A 23,795-nucleotide genomic window follows, 5' to 3' on the forward strand; every position below is an offset into this window, starting at 1 on the left:
TTTGTAGACTAGGTGCTGGCGTGGCATGGGAACAGTGGCGTTTTATGGCAGAAAAACAATGCAAAAGTGCACTGATCAGATGGAGGATCAATGCACTTCTGCACCGTTTTTCCGCTGTAAAACGCCACTGTTCCCGAACCACACCAGCACTTAGTCTGCAAATTGGAGAATCTAGCTCATTATTTTTCTTTAAGCAAATTTCTTTGATTGTTTCCTGGGCCATATGCAGAGCAGCTTGATTGTAAACAGTGGCAGCGCGAAACTGGTGGTGGTGGTGCAAAGTTGGACTTAATATTTGCAATTACCCTAAGAAACTGTACTCGAGGATTTCTGGAGTTATATGGCTTAAATATTCTGTGGCGTATTTACAATTGTAACTTCCACATGAAACTGACAGGTTCTGGCGTATCGCTAAACTAACTTCTTCAACTTCAGTCAGAGGGAACCAGACTCCAGGACATGTAGTTTGAGTCTGTAGTGTTTCGCTATCTCTCCACCCAAAGGAAGAAAGTCAGTCCAGAGTGTTACGTTCCTCCCAATAGTCTAAAATTCAACTGTATTCTTAGCTAGATTGTAATTTCCCAGATATTGTAAGAGTCCAGGTTAAAAACTCCTCTGAAATCATTCCCCACCAAAGGGAATAGGAGTTGGACTTGTGGAGTGTTTGATACAGAATGTTCGATGAGGCAATTTAAGTTTTAAATGAACAGATACACATACTACTATGAAAAAGCGTGCAACTTGGTATTTATACAAAGTCTAAACCGCAACACTTACATTATATAGCTAAAAGATAACTAATTCTAATATCTATGAGAGAATCCCAAATCTTTCTTAGTACAAATAATAGATTTTAAAAGAGAAATTGGCGATCTAGCAAGCTCAAAATAACATCATCTTAACCCCTGAGAGTGAGAGTTGTTAGAATGGATCTCACATGGAGGTGACCGCTATCACACTCTTCCTTAACAAATCTGATAACTCAAATTTTGTGGCGATATCTACAATGAATTTTTGGTGTTGCATAATTAGAAGTTGGTGTGGAAGATGGTCATTCACTAAATAGTAGACCACCCCTATTCATTATCCCATATTAGGTGAGAAGACCCTCCTATTAAAATTAGATTGTCCACCCAATTTCTAAGAAATGTTTTTCTGAATTTATTCTTGAAAAACTGGAGATGTGTAGCAATGATGTTGGTCGAACTGCTGGGTCCACCTATTGCGTCCAGTAAGATAATAAGACTTGGGTCCCAGTGTTCCTTTATCTGACAGTGGTTTTACTTACCTAAGCTAGCATTGTACTTCAGTGCGAGTTGTCATTGTAAGTGCGAGTTGGCTTTGTAAGGACTCTTAGGATTGAGGCTTCTAGATTTGTTTTATCTTTATCAGCACTGTCCCATTGATGTGAAAGGAGTTGACCTTATTAAACTCCGATGGTAACTCTACAGCAAGAACTAGGAAGCAAGTCTTGGCTTCTTTGACTCCCAAGTTTATTGTGTTCAGGATCACTTCTCCACAACAAAACATTGCCATCTGTATCTCCTTTTATATATTGTCGCAGTCTGCTAAACAAAAGTGCAATCTATTAAATAATTAAAACTCCACAATTTTAACTTAAGTATGAGGGAACATTAACTCTTTCCTAACAGACCATGTGTATGCTTGGTCAGCTTTTGCTCTGTAGCTTACTGTAGGTTTTAATGAAAAGTAATTTTTAATTAATTTCTTGCATGTACTCCATATTTCATAGCCCCTGGCTGGATTCTCCCAAAATGGGACTATGTCCCCAAAGCGGTGTAAAAATGCAGGCATTTCCTATGTTTCCTATAAAAAAGATAAGCCTATTCACTCACCTGCAGGGTGCTAGCAGGGACCCAGAGTGATTCACGCAGCTTTAGCAGCGTAAACAGGCACCAGCACTTCCGGCTTCGAGTCCGCGCATGCGCACAGCGATGGTCTCCAGCGGCCGCGCCAAGTATCATGGCAGACTCGGACCGCGGAGGCAACTGAGAAAATGTAGGCCTCCCCTCCCCACCGATGTCCAATCCCCCCGCCCCCCACCAGGGTGGCTGCAGACTCAGTCTGCCACCGCCACCCAAGCTTCCTGAACGGCGATAGGTGGTTAGAACCACACCGTCGGGTTCTCGGCCGGTCTGGAGCGTAGGAGCGCTGGGCGGGCCTCTGGCAATGGAGTACTCCGTGAACACGCCGATTCTCGGGTCCCGGAGAATTGCTGGACTGATGCAAGTCCATCCCGGGTGGGAGGGGTCTTTGATTATGCAGCCCGCTTTCCCCAGATAATGGTAGGTGTCGATGGAGTTGATGGATGGGAGGCTGGTTCGTGTGATGGACTGGGCTGTGTTCACGACTCTCTCAAGTTTTGTACGGTCCTGGGCCGAGCAGTTGCCACACCAGGCTGTGATTCAGCCAGATAGGATGCTTTCTATGGTCCTAATCATTCATGAGAAAGCTGAGTTGCAAATCTGTTGCAAACTTGATTTTCCAACCTGCATATCTCTTAGAATCCACCCTTCCTTCCCTTTTAACTCCTATTTGTTCGGGCAGTTTTGCAGACAGCATTACAGATATTGGGAGCTATTTATTGTCACTTAATTATCTACAAACAGCAGTGGTCAGGCTTTGATCAGCTTTAAATTTTTCAGAACACTTTTAATAGTGAATTGTTTTTTTAAGTCGATTTGCGTTACTTACATAGGCATACTGTCGGTTTTTAAGAAAACCGTTTCACTTTGAAGTGTGACTCATTCCTTATTATCTATTAGTTATCTGGTTCAGGACAGTTGTGGGCTGCAGCGCTCTAATATCTTTGGACAAATCTACTTTGGCTGAGTTCTCACTTTTTCCACTTCTGAACACAAAATCTTGCAGTATGATTAGAAACAAAGGCTCAGCTTGTTACCACACAGAACAAAATGCAATTATTTTGATTTATGGGGCACCTAGTCGCAGTGGATACTTCATGCAGCAGAACCAATAAAATCAATTTAAATTACTTATCTTCACCCACTTCCCTCCGCAGAAAAAAACTTTTGTGGATGCCTGCAATTGGTACAAAGCGGCTTTGGGCCAATGCTATAAATTGATACGAAATGACATTTTCCAGTGTAATTTTAACCAGCTTTATGAAAAGCTTAGCAGACTTATATTCTGTGCACTTCCTTTTATCACAGGTATTATTAATACATTTATTTTAGTAGCTGTATTATGTTACACAGTACTTGGAGGGAGTGCAGGATAGAGGGTCGGTGCGCTATTTCTCTCATTCCTTGTCAAATCCACCACCGTCAATACCCTGGGGTCACCATTTCCCAGAAGCTTTGCTGGACTAGCCGCATATATTGCGGTTACAAGAGCATCTCAGGGGCTAGGTGTTCTTAATGGAATGACTGCCTTGTGACTGCACAAGGCTTTCCCACCATCTATAGGGGACATGTCAGGAGTGTGATAGAATACTTAACATCAATAGCTCCAACAACGCTCCAGAATTTCAACATAATCCAGGGCAAAATGGCACACTTTGGATCCCACCCAACACCTTAAACATTCACTCTTCCCGCCGCCCATGCACAGTGACTGCAGTGTGTATCATCTACAAAATAGCAACTCACTACAGATTTTTCAATAGCACCTTACAAAGCAGCAACCTGTCGCACCAAGAAGCACAAGGGCTGCAGGAAGGTAGGAATACCACCAACTTTCAAGCCAGGCACCGTCTTGGCTTAGAACTATGTTGCCATTCCTTCTTTGGTTATGGGTCAAAATCTTGGAAATCTCTACCTTACAATGCTGTGGAAGAACCTACACCACGCAGACTGCAGCAGTTCGAGGCAGTGGATGAGCACTTGAAATAACATTCAAGAATATGGGCCAAGTGCTGGGAAGTGGGATTAGTGTAGATATAGAGTAGTTTTTTAATGGTGCAGACTTGATGGGCCGTAGGGCCGCTTCTGAATTGTGCGATTCTATGTTCATTATTATTTAATATTCTTAGAATCGTAGAATTCCGACAGTGCAGAAGGAGACCATTCAGCCCATCGATTCAGCAGCAACCCTGAAGGAACACCACACCAGGCCCAATCCCCGCCCTTTCCCCACAACCCTGAAACCCCAATTCTAAGAAGTGATTTATCATGGTCAATCCTCCTAACCTGCACATTTTTGGTCTGTGGAAGGAAACCCACGCAGACACGGAGAGGAAGTGCAAACTCCACAGTCACCCAAGGTTGGAATCAAATCTGGGTCCCTGGTGCTATGAGGCAACAGTGCTAACCACCGTGCCGCCATATTCTTGATAGATTAACGATAGTTAAAAGGCAACAGCATATTTTTTTCTTAGCATTTTCTTCTGATTGAGAGGAGATTTTTTGCTTTGGTCATGTGGCATTTCCCTGTTCTTAATTTGTGCCTCATTATTTTTCCTATCCCATCTTATAAATCATATTTATTCTTGTTCTGTATACGGCAGAGAGTGACCTCTAGTCCAGGGTCTGTTATTGTTTTGAACACAAGATTCTGTAAATTTTTGTTATAGTTCTGTAGCTTCTGGTAAACAGAAATTACAAAACGATCACTTTACACCTAAAACTTGCTTTAGATTTTTCATCGTTGAGGAAATTGTTCATCATTGTTGTGACATGATATGCATTGTTTCTGAGACCTCTGCTTGACCACAAATTCAAATTTGTGCTAAAGGTCGAAGCACAGGTTTTTGAAATGACCTGGATGTTTAGCAAGTGTAAAGTGAAAGGTACTTGAGCCTGGATGTTTGACATTCTGTTGTACACACAGCATTTGCTATAAAATTGGATAATATCCTTTGATCCCTGCTTGAAACTTGCATTCTTCTCCATACAGATGCTGACGAGCAAGCTGACCCTGTGGCACCAACAATTGTTGTTCCTCCGAAAAACACCAGCATCGTTGCTGGCACAAGTGAGGTCACTCTAGAATGTATTGCCAATGCAAGGTGAGTGGGAGAAAAAAAACAAGGTATATATTAGTGAATGCTGGTCTGTAAAGAAATTACTGTGTACGCCTGTTATATGTTCTTTATCTTCTGTAAATGTCAGAAGATGCTTTTAAATTGAAGGAAAGGAAAACAGTCAGTCAATTTTGATACATTTTTTAAAAATTTAACATTTTAAAGCCTACATATTCGGGTCAAACACATAATTCTAAGACTTCGAATCTAATGCCCATCTAGCAGACAAAGAGGTTATATATTTAGGGCGAGAAAGCCAAATAAATAGGCAGATTCTTCCTTCATTCTAACTTTATTTCTTTAAAAAAGGATTTGAATTTTGAAAGCAAACTAAACCACGTTAAGAGCGATGGAGTGGTGGAATAGTAGGAAGGTGAAGGGATAGGGAGAACTGTGAGGAAATAGATAAACACAAGTAATGAGGGCGGAGGGGGTGGGGGGGGGGGGGGGGGTGGCGGCGATAGGAAGGTTTTGGCCGAGAGACACAGTTTCTTCCAACTCTCATTCCCACCCTATGTGGGAGTCCTTTGATCTTCCAGTCTACGCCATACCAACTACCACCTCCGCCCAAGTGGAACAAACAGAAGCAGACAGAAAAAAATCTGTGGCAAGTTGAGGGAAGAGAGGCAGAAGAGAGGGTAACACGGGAGGTGAAGATAAGAGTCATCATATCACGCATTGTGTGCATGAGTGATCAACCATTAATATATTTTTAAAATCTTTCAGTTCTGCAAAAACGTTCTGTCAGCTATTTCTATTATAAATTATTATGCTCACATTTATAATGAAAATTGTTTGCATAAGCCTATCTTACTGTAATTGCACCCTCCTGCCAAACGAGATTCTGTAATGCCGCCATATGTAGAAGGGAGTACTTAAATCATGACAATGTAAGTATAGGCATAGTCATTTATCACAGAAATACATAAAATTTTAAGCCAGCTTATGTTCAACCATGTTCCATTGACTGTTAGGGTTAAAGTTATGAGTTTATAACTATAGAGATTCTAGTTTTCATGCTTATCTGAATTACATCTGGATTCCCTGGTTAAATTCCCCAGCCATCTGATGTTGAAATTGGGCAGCATCAGGAGCAGTATTAAAAACCGGTCAGTCAGCACTACTGTTACTTCTCGGCCTTGACCTGGGTTTTCCTCCCACTGGATGACCGCTGATGGCTCCTCCCCACAAGGTGCACATAAATTAGTGTCACTCCAGTTATGTTTGGGATAACCAGGAGCAGAGTTGTCAGTAATCTCCAAGGCAAGCAGAAGGCCCTGCCAAAGCCCCTTTCTGGAGAAGATGTCCTCATAATGAGCACCAATCCATCCTTTTAGACTGCATTCTGTAACTTTGGTTCAATGCAAAGCCCAGCAATTTAAATGACTCTCTGAACAACCAGGACCTTTGGTCCAATTGAAAATGAAAATCGCTTATTGTCACAAGTAGGCTTCAAATGAAGTTACTGTGAAAAGCCCCCAGTCGCCACATTCCGGTGCCTGTTCGGGGAGGCTGGTACGGGAATTGAACCGTGCTGCTGGTCTGCCTTGGTCTGTTTTAAAAGCCAGCGATTTAGCCCTGTGCTAAACCAGCCCCTGACTTTACCCTCTTCTTATAATTTACCCTCTTTTTCTTCTTAAGTAGTAGTACCCACGATGGAACTGCCAGAATTTCCCATTAACATTGGCAGTAGACAGATATAATGACATTTGGTCAAGGAAAATAGCTTGGCGATGAATTGACAGGTGGAAGTCTTATAAAAAATTATACAAATGTGGATAAATGGCATTCTGAACATATTACCTTTTGAGAAACATGTGGCTGAATTTCCTTGATGTTTCTGTCAATCTTGAGCTGTAACTCAGGCAGATCCCCCCAGAAGATGTTTCGGGTAGTTTCTTAATCACCGTGTCAAAGGCAGTACTTCTATTCAGCCCTCCACAAGACAAAGAGCGTGGTCCGAGGCAGGATATCCCACTATATCTGACGTTTCCTGTCCTTTGACCCGGTCAGACCCACTTATATCAGTAGAGAATAGGTACACCCGGCACCCACAGAGACAGGTGTGGTCCCCTTTCATTGGGTCCAGTCTAGGGACATGGCTTAGATAGAAAAAGAGAAGAATTTGTTTTATACAGATCGGCCATGTGAAGTATAGATCTGCAGTGTTAGGGGCGGATTTTGTCTCATATTATTGCAGAGTATGGCAGCAGGTGAGTAAAACAACATGGATGCCGCCGGTCTCAATGGCGGCTTCCTCCCCTGTATTGTTAGGCACATAGAAAATAAAATTCCAAGGAGCGGTTCCCACTACGTCATGCTAGCTCAGCAATATATGTTCTAAAAGATCACATGCGTCGCAAAACAAAAAAAAAATTAAATACAACCATCCCCTCCTGGACACCCCACAGAACATCTCCACCCCCATCCAGGCACTCTCCGTTGTCAATGTTGGTGGAAGTGCCGGGAGTGACCCATACCCCCCGCCCCTCTGCACAAGCATAGAATCATAGAATTTACAGTGCAGAAGGCGGCCATTCGGCCCCTGAAAGTGCACCCGACCTAAACCCACACTTCCACCCTATCCCTGTAACCCAGCAACCCCACCTAACTTTTTAAACACTACAGGACAATTTAGCGTGACCAATCCACCTAACCCGCACATCTTTGGACGGTGGGAGGAAACCGGAGCACCCAGAGGAAACCCATGCAGACATGGGGTGAACGTGCAGCCTCCGCACAGACGGTGACCCAAGATGGGAATCGAACTACGATCCCTGGCGCTGTGAGGCAATAGTGCTAACCACTATGCTACCGTGCCACCTAAGCACACACCTGAACTCCTCCGACAGGCTCTACTTACCAGGCACATGCTTCGGGGAGACCAGTCGTGATTTACCTCAGCATTCTCTCACGTCAACTTGAATGGCAATCTAACTGGGGAGACTATCAAGTATAACGGCCTAATAGATACATTTAAATGTATCATGATAATTGACAATAGGAATGCGAAATCCCACCAGCGTAAATCGTGTTTTGGGATTACCGCAGAATTACCTGATCTCATTCCTGATCTCCCCCCCTCAAAAAACCGTAGCAGAAAATCCCCCTCATGAATGAGGCTAGAAGGCTGGGAACAGACAAAGCCTATGTGGAATATAAGGAAAGTAGGAAGGAACTTAAGCAAGCAGTCAGGAGGGCTAAAAGGGGTCACGAAAAGACATTGGCAAGTAGAGTTAAGGAAAATCCCAAGTCCTTTTATATGTACATAAAAAGCAAGAGGGTAGCCAGGGAAAGGATTGGCCCACTGAAGGACAGGTAAGGGAATCTATGTGGAGCCAGAGGAAATGGGAGAGGTACTAAATTAATCCTTCACATCAGTATTTACCAAAGAGAAGGAATTGGTGGATGTTGAGTCTGGAGAAGGGTGTGTAGATATCCTGGGTCACATTGAGATCCAAAAAGATGAGGTGTTGGGCGTCTTGAAAAATATTACGGTAGATAAGTCCCCAGGGCCTGATGGGATCTACCCCAGAATACTGATGGAGGCTAGAGAGGAAATTGCTGAGGCCTTGACAGAAATCTTTGGATCCTCACTGTCTCCAGGTTATGTCCCGGAGGACTGGAGAATAGCCAATGTTGTTCCTTTGTTTAAGAAGGGTAGCAAGGATAATCCAGGGAACTACAGGCCGGTGAGCCTTATGTCAGTGCTAGGAAAATTACTGGAGAGAATTCTTTCAGACAGGATCTATTCCCATTTGGAAGCAAGTGGTCGTATTAGCGAGAGGCAGCACGGTTTTGTGAAGGGGAGGTCGTGTCCCACTAACTTGATAGAGTTTTTCGAGGAGGTCACAAAGCTGATTGATGCAGGTAGGGCAGTGGATGTTGTCTATATGGACTCCAGTGAGGCCTTTTTTTAATAAACATTTTATTGAGGTATCTATGGTTTTACAACAACAACAAAATAAACAATGTACATGAATTTATAAACATAGTGAAAAAGCCATCTTCCTCCCTTACAGGTCCCACCTTTACTAACCCCCTACTCTAAACTAATCTAAACCACCCCATTCCCCTCTTCTGCTGACTGTTAATTTTCCACAAAGAAGTTGATGAACGGCTGCCTCCTCCAGGCGAACCCTTACATTGACCCTCTCAAGGCAAACGTGATTTTCTCCAGACAGAGAAAGCTAGAATCCGTCTCCGGGCTACCAGGGAAGCAAAGGCCAGAACGTCTGCCTCTTTCTCCTCCTGGATTCCCGGGTCTTCCGAAACTCCAAAAATCGCCACCTCTGGACTCGGTGCCACCTTTGTTTTTAACACCTTGGATATGACATCTGCAAACCCCTGCCAGAATCCCCTGAGCTTCGGGCATGTCCAGAACATGTGGACATGGTTCGCTGGCCCTCCCACACACCTTGCCCACCTATCTTCTATCCTAAAGAACCTGCTCATCCAGGCCACTGTCATGTGGGCCCGGTGAACGACCTTGAATTGTATCAGGCTGAGCCTGGCACATGTTGCGGAAGCGTTGACTCTACTCAACGCATCCGCCCAGAGACCGTCCTCTATCTCTCCTCCCAGCTCCTCCTCCCACTTGCGCTTCAGCTCCTCGGTCTGCGTCTCCTCTGACCCCATAAGTTCCTTGTAAATGTCAAAGACTCTCCCTTCTCCCACCCACACTCTAGAAACTACCCTGTGCTGAATCCTGCTTGGTGGTAGGTGCGGGAAGGTGGAGACCTGTCTACCTAGGAAGTCCCGCACCTGTATTCATTTCCCCTCGCCAATCCAAATTTCTCCTCGGCTCCCTCTGCTGAGAAAAGCTCCCCTCTATAAACATATCCCCCATCGTCTCAATCCCTGCTCTCTACCATCTTCGAAACCCTCCATCCATCCTTCCCGAGGCAAACCGGTGATTATTACAGATTGGAGACCACACCGATGCTCCCTCCACTTCCACATGCCTCAGGGCCGCCACCACCACGGGCTGGTGGAGTACCGTGCCGGCGGAACGGCAGAGGCACCATTACCAATGCTCCCAAACTGATGCCCTTGCATGAAGCCGCCTCCACAAGCACCCATACCAACCCTTCCCCCACCACCCACTTCCTGATCATGGCTATATTCGCCGGCCAATAATAATTACTAAATTTCAGCAGCACCAGCTTGCCCAACCCCCGGCTTCGCTCAAGCATCCCCTTTTTTACTCGTGGGGTCTTACCCGCCCATACAAAGCCAGTGATTAACTTATTGACCCATTTAAAAAAGGACCGCGGAATAAAGATGGGGGGACACTGAAACACAAACAGCAATCTCGGGAGGACCGTCATTTTCACTGTCTGCACCCTCCTAGCTAGTGACAGCGGGAGCGTGTCCTACCTCCAAAAATCATCCTTCATTTGGTCTACTAATCAGGCCAAATTTAACTTGTGTAGCCGTTCCCATTCCCGTGCCACCTGGATGCCTCGGTCCCGAAAGCTTCCCCCTACCGCCATAAACGGCAGTTCCCCCAATCGCCTCTCCTGCCCCCTTGCCTGGACCGCGAACATCTCACTTTTCCCCATATTTAGTTTATGCCCCGAAAACCGGCCAAATTCCCCCAGAACCCTCATAATTTCTTCCATCTCCTCCAGTGGGTCCGATACATACAGGAGCCGGTCGTCTGCGTAAAGCAAGACTCTGTCTTCCACTCCTCCCCTCTGGACTAGCCCCTTGAGGCTCTCAGCGCAATTGCCAACGGCTCTATGGCTAACTCGAACAATAGTGGGGAAAGGGGTCATCCCTGTCTCGTCCCCCGATGCAGCCTGAAATAGTCCGATGTTGTCCTATTCGTCCGTACGCTCGCAACAGGAGCCTGATAAAACAACCTAACCCAGTCAATAAAGCCCCGCCCAAATCCAAATCGTCCCAGTGCTTCCTACAGATATTCCCATTCCACCCGATCAAAAGCCTTTTCTGCGTCCATTGCGACCACTACCTCCACCTCCCTACTTCCGGGGGCATCATGATCACGTTTAATAACCTTCTTACATTGGCCACCAACTGCTTACCATTAACAAACCCCATCTGGTCCTCTCCAATCACGTCAGGAACACAGTCTTCAATCCTAGAGGACAAGATTTTGTGCAGCAGTTTGGCGTCCACATTCAATAGGGATATCAGCTTGTAGGACCCACATAGCTCCGGGTCCTTGTCCCGCTTCAGGATCAATGAGATTGTGGCCTGTGACATCGTCGGGGGAAGCACCCCGCGCTCCCTTGCTTCATTGAATGTCCTCATCAACAGCGGCCCCAATATCCCAGAGAACCTTTTATAAAACTCCACTGGGTACCCGTCCGGCCCCGGGGCTTTACCCGACTGCATGGTCTTCAGACCTTCTGCTATCTCTTCCAACCCGATCGGGGCCCCCAGCCCTTCTACCACGTTCGGGGAAATTCAGCCCCCCTAGAAAGTGCCTCATCCCCTCCGGCCCACCTGGGGGTTTTGACCCATACAGCCTACTGTAAACCTCCTTGAACGCCTTGTTCACCCCTGCTGAGTCTCCAACCAGGTTCTCGTCCCCATCCTTTACTTTCCCACTCTCCCTGGCTGCCTCCCTCTTTCTAAGTTGCTGTGCAAGCATTCTGCTGGGCTTCTCCCCATGCTCATAGATTGCCCCCCTCGCCTTCCTCAGCTGCTCTACCACCCTCCTTGTAGTTTACAAGCCAAACTCCGCCTGTAGCCTCCGTTGTTCCCTTAAAAGCCCTGCCTCTGGGGTTTCCGCCTACCTCCTGTCGACCTGCAATATCTCCTTTATCAGTCGGTCCATCTCTGCTCTGTCTGCCTTCTCCCTGTGGGCCCGTTTCGAGATCAGCTCCCCTCTAACCACCGCCGCCGAAACTTCACCCGTGTCGTTGAATTCAAGGTAGTTCTGAATACATTTCCTCAGCTGCCCGCACACCTCTTCGTCAGCTAAAAGTCCCATGTCCAGCCTCCATTGTGGGCGCTGGCTACTCTCTCTGCTAACCTGTAGGTCTACCCAGTGCGGGGCATGATCTGAGATTGTGATCACCGAATACCCCGTGTCCACTACTCCCGTCAGTAGAGCCCTGTTCAAAATGAAAAAATCAATCCGGGTGTACACATTATGCACTAGTGAGTGCATGACCAAAATCTCGGCTGACCAAATCTCCATGGGTCCACCCCCCCACCCCCCCATCTGCTCCATAAACCCCTCTAGTTCCTTTGTCATTGCTGGCACCCTGCCTGTCCTTGAGCTCGACCGGTCTAACCCAGGGTCAATAACTGTGTTCAAGTCCCTCCTATGACCAACTTATGCAAATCCAGGTCCGGGATCTTCCCCAGCATCCTCTTTTCTCCACATCATCCCAATTTGGCGCATACACATTTACTAGGACCACCTGCACCCCCTCCAGTTTCCTACTGACCATAATGTACCGACTTCCCATATCCACGATTATTCTTCCCGCCTCAAATAACACCCGCTTATCAATCACGATCGCGACCCCTCTAGTCTTTGAGACCAGCCCCGAATGAAAATCCTGTCCGACCCATCCCTTCCTTAATCTGATCTGATCAGTTACTCTAAGGTGTGTCTCCTGTAGCATTACCATGTCCGCCTTCAGGTCTTTCAAATCCGTGAACACGCGTGCCCTCTTAACCGGCCCATTTAGCCGTCTCTCATTCCATGTGATCAGCCTAGTTGGGGGGCTCATCGCACCCCCCTTCGCCAATCAGCCATCGCCTTTCTTGGGCCTGTCTCCAGCTTGCGCCCCATGCATCTGCCGGCCCGCCCCTAGGCAGCCTCCGCCCCGACCTCCTTTCTGTCCCACAGCAAAAGTCCCTCCCCCGTCAGCAGAACATCTCCCCCCCCCCCCCCCTCCCCCTCCCCCCCACCCCGAGTAATAGCATTATGTAAACTGACCCCTTCGACAAGCATAACATCTGCTCACCCCTCACTGCGCTTCCGTAAGCTAGCCTGCCCAACTAGCTTGGTGACCTCCGCCCATTGCGCCAGACATTCTCCCACCCAAAGTCCCCCCCCCCCAAAACCGCGCTCGGACATACATATTCAAAAGAAAAGCAGTCCCAACACAATTCCCCTAAAAAAAACACGATAAACAAAAAAAAGATCAAATAGAATATCCAGCATCTAACAAACACAATTCCATCCCACATTACTGCAAATGTAAACTTTAACTCACTCAGCTCTGCAACAGGCCCCAAATCAATACAGAAGGCATTACAAATAACGTCCCAAAGAAAAAAAAACAAGAAAATTTTTAACTTGAGTGTTGCAGCAAAGTTCAAAGTCCTCAGTCCGCTACCAATCCTTTACTTCTTGTGAAGTCCGTCACTTCCTCAGTCAACTCAAAATAAAAACATTGCGGGGGGGGGGGGGGGGTGTCCCGCGGCTTCCTCATGAGTGCTCTGTCAGCCCTGTCCACCTCCCAAGGGTCAGGTGAACGTCCCATCCCCCAGCAACTTCTCGAACATGCTCGCTATATATGCCCCAGCATCCGCTCCTTCGGACCCCTCCGGGAGACCGACGATTCTCGAGTTCTGCCGGCGGACCCTATTCTCTAGATCTTCCACCTTCTCCTGCAGCCTTTTCTGCTGGTCTCTTAGCAGCCCCACCTCAAACTCCACCGCAGTTTGATGTTCCTCCTGCTCAGCCAGTGCCTTCTCTACTTTCTGGATTGCCCGGTCTTGAGCATCCAGTCTAAGTTCCAGCCGTGCAATCGATTCTTCAATCAGGTCCAAGCAGTCTTGCTCCTGCTTGGCAAAGCCCTCCGGAATAAACTGCATCAGCTGCTCCGTTGCCGCTGGGTCGACAAGCCGGCACTCCAATCATCCGCCATGCTTTCTCCCGCTGCAGCTTCAGCCCAAGCCTTCTCTGTTTGTCTATTTCTTCCTTTGCGAACACTTCTAGTCCGCCTCTCCATGCACCGATGTAGGAATCCACTCCACAATTGCCTCTACCATCAATTTACCAAATCAAGTCCGATACAAAATTGGAGGAAAAAGGTCCAAAGGTCCGACCCTAGCGGGAACCACCAAATGTGCGACCTACTCCTTCATAGCTGCCACCGGAAGTTCCCAGTAAGGCCTTTGACAAGGTCCCTCATGGCAGACTGGTACAAAAGGAGAAGTCACATGGGATCAGTGGTGAGCTGGCAAGATGGATACAGAACTGGCTAGGTCATAGAAGGCAGAGAGTAGCAATGGAAGGGTGTTTTTCTGATTGGAGGGCTGTGACTAGTGGTGTTCCGCAGGGATCAGTGCTGGGACCTTTGCTGTTTGTAGTATATATAAATGATTTGGAGGAAAATGTAACTGGTCTGATTGGTAACTTTGCGGACGACACAAAGGTTGGTGGAATTGCGGATAGTGATGAGGACTGTCGGAGGATACAGCAGGATTTAGATCGTTTGGAGACTTGGGCGGCGAGATGGCAGATGGAGTTTAATCCGGACAAATGTGCGGTAATGCATTTTGGAAGGTCTAATACAGGTTGGGAATATATAGTGAATGGTAGAACCCTCAAGAGTATTGACAGTCATAGAAATCTTGATGTACAGGTCCACAGGTCACTAAAAGGGGCAACACAGGTGGAGAAGGTAGTCAAGAAGGTTTACGGCATGCTTGCCTTCATTGGCCGGGGCACTGAGTATAAAAATTGGCAAGTCATGTTGCAGCTGTATAGAACCTTAGTGAGGCCACACTTGGAGTATAGTGTTCAATTCTGGTCGCCACACTACCAGAAGGATATGGGGGCTTTAGAGAGGGCGCAGAAGAGATTTACCAGGATGTTGCCTGGTATGGAGGCCACTAGCTATAAGAAGAGGCTGAATAAACTTGGTTTGTTCTCACTGGAACGAAGGAGGTTGAGGGGCGACCTGATAGAGGCCTACAAGATTATGAGGAGCATAGACAGAGTGGATAGTCAGAGTCTTTTTCCCAGGGTAGAGGGGTCAATTGCTAAGGTGCGAGGGGCAAGGTTTAGAGGAGATGTACGAGGTAAGTTTTTTACACAGGGTAGTGGGTGCCTGGAACCTGCTGCCGGAGGAGGTAGTGGAAGCAGGGACGATAGTGATGTTTAAGGGGCATCTTGACAAATACATGAATAGGATGGGAATAGATGGATACGGACCCCGGAAGTGTAGAAGATTTTAGTTTAGACGGGGAGCATGGTCGGCGCAGGCTTGGAGGGCCGAAGGGCCTGTTCCTGTGCTGTACTTTTCTTTGTTCTTTGAAATTGGCAGATACTCACGCAGCCTCCATCTCCAAAGGTAGGTGGGTGGCAGAGAATTTACAACAATGGCACTCGCAGTCCTATCCTGACTTAAACATTACAATGACCACACATACTTCGACCAGAATAAGATTGGAAGGCAAAGGCTGCTGCAATGCCAACGTAACAACCAGAATTATGACTTGCAGATTTTCAGCCCCCTTTTGCTCTGTTAGTTTCTGTCAGGCATTTGCTAAAATGCAACCACATAACATCTGCGTATGACTATCATTCATTGTGTAGTTTTGTTTTGGTCTGTTTTTGCCACTGCAAATTTATTACCTTGTATTTATTTGTTTTTCCTGCTGCATTTCTGTATATTAACTTTGATATTTGACCTTGTCAAGGCTTTGTTTATTGATAATTGCATGTCTAGACAGTAGGAGCACAGTTGATTTTAAAAATGTCAAACCAATAATCCAATTAAAACACCAGTGCCGAGAGATAAGGAAGGTAATGGAAGCCTTTTGTGTGTAAATTGAAAAATTGCCAATAAACAGACACTTTCATCGACCTTAAATTATCTAAATGAACCTCCCATACAAATAGAATAATACTGACAGCTATAAAATTAATATACAGGGCGCAACGCGATATCGGGATGACACGACGAGGCCATTGAATGGCATAAGAGGCCTCTCATGATATTGGCGACTCTCAAAGCTGGATCACGCGCTCACTAGACATGATCCATATGGACATATTTAAATGAGCCATTAAGCTCATTTAAATACATCTGCGCTGGATTCTCCCAGCGCCTGAGACCTAATGGCCATGTCTGGGAGACCCCGCCAGGGTGCCATTTAGTACTGGTCCAAACAAACGTGGATCTGTTGTTATGGCCGCTGGGGTGAGGGGCCTCTCCCAGGCCATTATAGACCCCTGGATGGTCGGACCCTGGGCAGAGCCACTGGCATTTGGGCACTGCCAGCCTGGCACCTTGGCACTGCTATCTCCGCACCCTGAAAGTGTCACCCTGGCATTGCTAGGGTGCGAGACATACAGTGACAATGTGCCTGGGTGCCAGGTTGCCTGTGCCAGCGGTCAGGCCTGGGGTGACTTGCCCATAAGAAGTGGGGTGAGGTGGGGCACAAGGACCCCAAGTGGGGTGGAGGCCACGGTGTGATTCCTGAGGGGATCAAAAGATCGGGGCAGCCTGTAAAAATGGCGCCGCAAATTGTTTTTCTTCACCGCGAGCTGAGCTTGTCAGTGCAGGAAATGAAGTAAGTACGACCTCAATGGGGTTTCCCCGCCGAGGCCAAAAATGATGGCAAAGTCTTGTTGAATCGCGGGGTCTTTTTTGCGGTACAGGTGCTGAGAAACACCCAGTTCAACGTGTCCGAAATGGGACTCTGTTTTTGTCTTGTTGAATCGCGCACATGCTTGATTCTAGTATCGAATACAATTAAAATGAATGCAGCGAGTAGGATTCGCTGGTCCCCCGGCCACGTGTTTCTCAGCGGCGCAGCATTCACTGGTGGCTGGATTCTGTACTCCTGCCTCTTGTCAATAGGATTTCCCATTGAAAACCCGGGAGAGAAGGCGAGCTGCCGGTGGGAAAAGAGTTGGAGAATTCCAGTAATGGAACTGAGTTGCCTCTGCCATCCCTGAGCTTCCCACCATAACTCAGAGTCCAGGGAGTGGCTTGGAATATGGAAAGGGACATCCTGTTTGAACAAAGTTGTGTAACTAATTAGCAATTACTTTCTATCTAGTTATTGTAATAACTGAAAATTGATGCCCTTGAAAATGCATCTGAATTCATTGCTAGTCACCATTTATACCCAAAGTGCGCTTTCGTGTTTTTGAAAATGCATTCGCCCATTTCACCAACTTTACAAGGAAAACAGCACTTTCTTATTTAGAGAGTGAAGACCTGAAGTATTCAATCCAAGTATATATAATAAGTCATGATTTATAAGTGTCTGTCTAAATGATTTTTGTTTGCGAACACTGTTGACCATCTCAGTACGACACACAGATCATAGCGCCCATTATTTGGGTATCATTGCATGCCATTAGAAATGCAGAATGTTGGGACTTTCGGTGGCGGCTATGAAGGATTAAGTCGCAGATTTGGTGGCTCCCGCTCGGGTCAGAAGTTTGGACCTTTTCCCCCAATATTTTACAGGAGTTGAATTGTAAAACTGATGACAGAGACAATTGTGCACTGAATTCCCACATCGGTCATGGAGAGAAGGACTAGAAGTGCTTGTAAAGGCAGAAACAGAAAGACAGAGAAGGCTTGGGCTGAAGCAGCAGCAGCAGGAGACAGCATGGCGGAGGACTGGACCTCTGGTTGTCAACCCAGAGGTCAACGGAGCAGCTGATGCAAGTTATTCAGCAGGCTTCACCAGATTAGGTCGACCCTTTTTAAGAAAAAGGTGAAGTTTGGACTGTATCCGGCCCGTCTCTGGGTCACTTGCAAGGAACGGCACTTTTATTTTGAGTTGCCTGAGGACGCGCTGGACTTCGTGAAAAGGAAAGGACTGGTGGTGAGAACTTATGAACTTTGCTGCAACGTGCATGGGTTTTTTTTTGTTTTGTTTTTCTGTTCTTTAAAAAAAGTTTCCCTGTTTTTGTTTTGTGGAAGCTGTTTGTAATGCCTTCTGTATTGATTTGGGGCCAATGGCAGAGCTGAGTGAGTTAAGGTTTTCATTTACACTGTTGGAGGATGGAGGTGTTTGTTTAGATTTCGGTGTTTTTCTGTCGGGCAATTGTGTGGGGATTGTTTGATGTTGGAGTATGTTTGTATGAGCAGGGGGGGAGGGTGGGGAAGGAACAAAATGTGGGAGACTATCCGGCGCCAGGGTTGGGGGCCACTAAGCTGGCTAGGCGGAATAGCTCACGAAGCATAGTGGGGGGTGTGCATATGTTCGGTTTATTAAAGGGGTTGGTTTACAGAATGTTGTTACTAGGGAGGGAGGGGGGGAAAATGTTCTGCTGACGAGGGAGGGACTTGGGATAAGGGACAGAGAGGAAGTTGCGGACGGAGGCTGCCTGGGGATGGACCAGTGGAGCGCGGAGCATGGGCTGGAGGCTGGCCTAAAAAAGGGGCTGGTTGATCGGCGAAGGGGGGGGCAATGAGCCCCCCAACCAGGCTGATCACGTGGAATGTTCGAGGGTTAAATGGGCCGGTCAAGAGGGCACGTGTGTTCGCGTATCTTCGGGGACTGAAGGAGGACGTGGTAATGTTGCAGGAGACAAACCCTCGAGTAACTGACCAGATTAGATTGAGGAAAGGCTGGGTCAGTCAGGTCTTTCACTCGGGACGAGACTCAAAGACTAGAGGGGTCATGATCCTGATCAATAAGCGGGTGGTGTTTGAGGAGGGTAGAATAGTTTCGGATGTGGGAGGTTGGTACATTATGGTCAGTGGGAAACTGGAGGGGGTGCAGGTGGTATTAGTAAATGTGTATGCGCCAAATTGAGATGATGTGGAGTTTATAAAGAGGATGCTGGGGAAGATACCGGACCTAAACCCGCACAGGTTGGTCATGGGAGGGGACTTCAACACAGTTATTGACCCTGGTTTAGACCGGTCAAGCTCAAAAACCGTCAGGGTGCCAGCAATGGCAAATGAGCTAAAAGGGTTCATGGAAAAGATTGGGGGATGTGGATCCATGGAGATTTGGGCAGCCGAGGGCGAAGGGGTTCTCCTTCTACTCACACGTGCATAAAGTGTACTCCCGGATTGATTTCTTTATTTCGATCAGGGCCTTACTGGCAGGGGTAGTGGACACGGGTTACTCGACGATCACAATCTCAGACCATGCTCCGCACTGGGTTGACCTGCAGGTTAGTAAAGACTGTAACCAGTGCCCCCACTGGAGGTTAGATGTGGGACTTTTGACTGACGAAGGGGTGGGTGTGAGCGGCTCAGGAAATGTATTCAGAACTACCTGCAGGTCAACGACACAGGAAATTTCAGCAGCGGTGGTCTGGGAGGCATTGAAGGCGGTGGTCTGGGAGGCATTGAAGGCGGTGGTTAGAGGGGAGCTGATCTTGACACAGGACCACAGGGAGAAGGTAGACAGGGCAGAAACGGACCGACTGGTAAAGGAGATACTACAGATCGATAGGAGGTATGCGGAGACCCCAGAGGCAGGGCATTTAGGGGAACGGCGGAGGCTACAGGTGGAGTTCGGCTTGTTAACCACAGGGGGGGTGGTGGAGCAACTGAGAAAGTCAAGGAGGGGCGATGTTTGAGTGTGGAGAGAAGGCCAGCAGAATGCTTGCAGAGCAGCTGAGAAAGAGGGAGGCAGCCACGGAGATAGGGAAAGTAAATGACGGAGATGGGAACCTGGTTGGAGATTGAGCAGGCGTGAATAAGGCATTTAGGGATTTCTACAGTAGGTCGGAACCCCCTACAAGGCCGGAGGAGATGAGGCACTTCTTAGGGGGGCTGAATTTCCCAAAGGTGGACGGGGAGCAGGTAGAAGGGCTGGGGGCTCCGATCAGGTTGGAAGTGATAGTGGAGAGTCTGAAGGCCATGCGGGTAAAGCCCTGGGGCCGGACGGGTACCCAGGATTGGATTGGATTTGTTTATTGTCATGTGTACCGAGGTACTGTGAAAAGTATTTTTCTGCGAGCAGCTCAACAGATCATTAAGTGCATGGGAAGAAAAGGGAATAAACAAAGTACATAATAGAGCAACACAAGGTATATAATGTAACTACATAAGCACCGGCATCGGATGAAGCATATAAGGTGCAGTGTTAATGAGGTCAGTCCGTAAGAGGGTCATTTAGGAGCCTGGTAACAGCGGGCAAGAAGCTGTTCTCAGACTTCTGTATCTCCTGCCCGATAGAAGAAGTTGGAAGAGTGAGTAAGCCGGGTGGGAGGGGTCTTTGATTATGCTGCCCACTTTCCCCAGGCAGCGGGAGGTGGAGATGGTGTCAATGGGAGGCAGGTTTGTGTGATGGACTGGGCAGTGTTCACGACTCTGAAGTTTCTTGCAGTCTTGGGCCGAGCAGTTGGCATACCAGGCTGTGATGCAGCCCAATAGGATGCTTTCTATGGTGCATCTGTAAAAGTTGGTAAGGGTTACTGTGGACATGCTGAATTTCCTTAGTTTCCTGAGGAAGTATGGGCGCTGTTGTGCTTTCTAGGTCGACGTGGGTGGACCAGGACAGATTTTTGGAGATGTGCACCCCTAGGAATTTGAAACTGCTAACCATCTCCACCTCGGCCCCGTTGATGCTGACAGGGATGTGTACAATACTTTGTTTCCTGAAGTCAATGACCAGCTCCTTAGTTTTGTTGGCAGTGAGGGAACGATTGGTGTCACTGCACCACTCCACTAAATTCTCTGTCTCCCTCCTGTATTCTGACTCGTCGTTATTCAAGATCCAGCCCACTATGGTCGTATCATCAGCAAACTTGTAGATGGAGTTGTGAACCAAATTTTGCCACGCAGTTGTGTGTGTACAGGGAATAGAGTGGGGGGGGCTAAGTATGCAGCCTTGAGGGGCCCCGGTATTGAGGACTATTGTGGAGGAGGTGTTGTTGTTCATTCTTCCTGATTGTCGTCTGTTGGTCAGAAAATCGAGGATCCAGTTGCAGAGTGAGAAGCCAAGTCCTAGGTTTTGGAGCTTTGATATGAGCTTGGCTGGGATTATGGCGTTGAAGGCGGAGCTGTAGTCAATAAATAGGAGCCTGATGTAGGAGTCCTTGTTGTCGAGATGCTCTAGGGATGAGTGTAGAGCCAGGGAAATGGCATCGGCTGTGGACCGGTTGTGACGGTATGCGAATTGCAGTGGATCAAGTGGAGTTTTATAAAAAGTTCTCTTGGATATTGGTGCTGGTATTGATGAGGATGTTCAATGAGGCAAGGGAAAGAGGGGTGCTGCCCCGACGATGTCACAGGCCACGATTTTGCTGATTCTGAAGCGGGACAAGAACCCGGAGCTGTGTGGGTCCTGCAGGCCTATATCCCTGTTGAATGTGGACGCCAAACTCCTGGCCAAAGTTTTGTCCTCCATGATTGAGGATTGTGTTCCGGACGTTATTGGAGAGGACCAGATGGATTTTTTAAGGGTAGGCAGTTGGTGACCAATGTAAGAAGGCTGTTAAATGTCATCATGATGCTCCCGGAAGGTCGGGAGGTGGAGGTAGTGATCGCAATGGATGCAGAAAAGGCTTTTGATCGGGTAGAATGAGATTATCTGTAGGAGGTACTGGGACGGTTCGGATTTGGGTGTGGCTTTATTGACTGGGTCAGGGGGCAGCAGGGTAGCATGGTGGTTAGCATAAATGCTTCACAGCTCCAGGGTCCCAGGTTCGATTCCCGGCTGGGTCACTGTCTGTGTGGAGTCTGCACGTCCTCCCCCTGTGTGCGTGGGTTTCCTCCGGGTGCTCCGGTTTCCTCCCACAGTCCAAAGATGTGCGGGTTAGGTGGATTGGCCATGCTAAATTGCCCATAGTGTCCTAATAAAAGTACGGTTAAGGGGGGGGTTGTTGGGTTACGGGTATAGGGTGGATACGTGGGTTTGAGTAGTGTGATCATGGCTCGGCACAACATTGAGGGCCGAAGGGCCTGTTCTGTGCTGTACTGTTCTATGTTCTATGTTGCTGTATCAGGCTCCTGTGGCAAGCGTACGGACGAATACGACAACATCGGACTATTTGAGACTGCACCGGGGGACGAGACAGGGGTGCCCCCTCTCCCCACTGTTGTTCGTGCTGGCTATAGAGACATTGGCAATTGCTCTGAGAGCCTCAAGGAGCTGGTCCGTGGGGGGGTATATAAGCTAAATAGGGGGAAAAGTGAGATGTTTGAGGTCCAGGCGAGTGGACAAGAGAGGTGACTGGGGAGCTGCCGTTTAGATTAGTAGAGGGAAGCTTTCGGTACCTAGGCATTCAAGTGTTACGGGAATAGGACTGGCTGCATAAATTAAATCTGGCTCGACTAGTAGACCAAATGAAGGACGATTTTCGGAGATGGAATACGCCCCTGTTGTCGTTAGCTGGGAGGGAGCAGACGGTGAAGATGACGGTCCTTCCGAGATTCCTGTTCATGTTTCAATGTTTCCCCCCATCTTTATTCCGTGGTCTTTTTTAAACGGGTCATCAAAGTGATCACTGGCTTTATTTGGGCGGGCAAGACCCCACGAGTAAGGAAGGTAATGCTTGAGCGGAGTCGGGGAGAGGGTGGGCTGGCGCTGCCAAATTTTAGTAAGAATTATTGGGCGGCGAATATAGCCATGATCAGCAAGTAGGTGGTGGGGGAGGGTGTTGGCATGGGAGCGTATGGAGGTGGCTTCATGCAAGGGCACCAGTTTGGGGGCGTTGGTAACTACGCCTCTGCCGTTCCCGCCGGCACGGTACTCCACCAGCCCCGTGGTGGTAGTGGTCCTGAGAGTCTGGGGGCAATGGAGGAGACACGTGGGAGCAGAGGGAGCATTGGTCTTGTCCCAATCTGTAATAATCACTGGTTTGCCCCGGGAAGTATGGATGGCGGGTTCTGGATATGGCGGAGAGCAGGGATTGAGAGGATGGGGATATGTTTTTGAGGGGAGCTTTCCGAGTATGAGGTGCTGGAGGAGAAGTTAGGGTTGGCGAGGGGAAACGATTTCAGGTATCTGCAGGTGCGGGACTTCCTACGTAAACAGGTGTCAACCTTTCCGCTCCTACCACTAAGGGGGATTCAGGACAGGGTAGTTTCCAGAGGGTGGGTAGGAGAAGGGAGCGTCTCTGACATTTACAAGGAACTTATGGGGTTGGAGGAGACGCAGACCGAGGAGCTGAAGCGCAAGTGGGAGGAGGAGCTGGGAGGAGAGATAGAGGATGGTCTTATGGGCGGCGTTGGGTAGAGTTAACGCGGCCGCAACATGTGCCAGGCTCAGCCTGGTACAATACAAGGTCGTTCACCGGGCTCATATGACAGCGGCCCGGATGAGCAGTTTCTTTGGGATGGAAAACAGGTGTGCAAAATGTGCGGGAGGACCAGCGAAGCATGTCCAAAGCTTAGGGGATTTTGGCAGGGGTTTGCAGATGTCATGTCCACGGTGTTAAAAACAAGGGTGGCATAGAGTCCAGAGGTGACAATTTTCAGGGTGTCGGAAGACCCGGTAATCCAGGAGGAGAAAGAGGCAGACGTTCTGGCCTTTGCTTCCCTGGTAGCCCGGAGACGGATATTATTAGCTTGGAGGGACTCAAAGCCCCCAAAGTCGGAGACCTGGCTATCGGACATGGCTAGCTTTCTCTGTTTGGAAAAAAAACAAGTTCGCCTTGAGAGGGTCACTGTTAGGGTTCGCCCGGAGGTGGCAACCATTCGTCGACCTCTTCGCGGAAAATTCATTGTCAGCAGAAGGCGAGGGGCAAGTTTAGCTTAGAGTAGGGGGGACCTGTAAGGGAGGGAGACGGCTTTTGCACTATGTTTATAGTTTAATGTACATTGTTTATTTTGTTGTGTTGTAATACCAAAAATACCTCAATAAAATGTTTATTAAAAAAAAAGTAAGACAGAATATTGTGTGAGGCATTCACGCAAAT

The 23,795-nt window shown here is 47.8% G+C and overlaps 1 protein-coding gene across 4 annotated transcripts in view; it reads left to right on the forward strand.

The window, feature by feature from the left end:
• The window catches only part of sdk1a (sidekick cell adhesion molecule 1a), a 1,043,142-nt gene that overhangs the window by 600,122 nt on the left and 419,225 nt on the right, over nucleotides 1-23,795 (forward strand). For all 4 annotated transcript variants that reach the window (XM_038820122.1, XM_038820123.1, XM_038820124.1 and 1 more), the window contains one exon: nucleotides 4,879-4,990. In XM_038820122.1, the coding sequence (XP_038676050.1) occupies nucleotides 4,879-4,990 (112 nt within the window). The remainder of the gene's footprint in view (nucleotides 1-4,878; nucleotides 4,991-23,795) is intronic.

The sequence above is a fragment of the Scyliorhinus canicula genome, chromosome 15 (genome assembly GCF_902713615.1).
Source record: "Scyliorhinus canicula chromosome 15, sScyCan1.1, whole genome shotgun sequence".
In the NCBI taxonomy this organism is placed as follows: domain Eukaryota; kingdom Metazoa; phylum Chordata; class Chondrichthyes; order Carcharhiniformes; family Scyliorhinidae; genus Scyliorhinus; species Scyliorhinus canicula.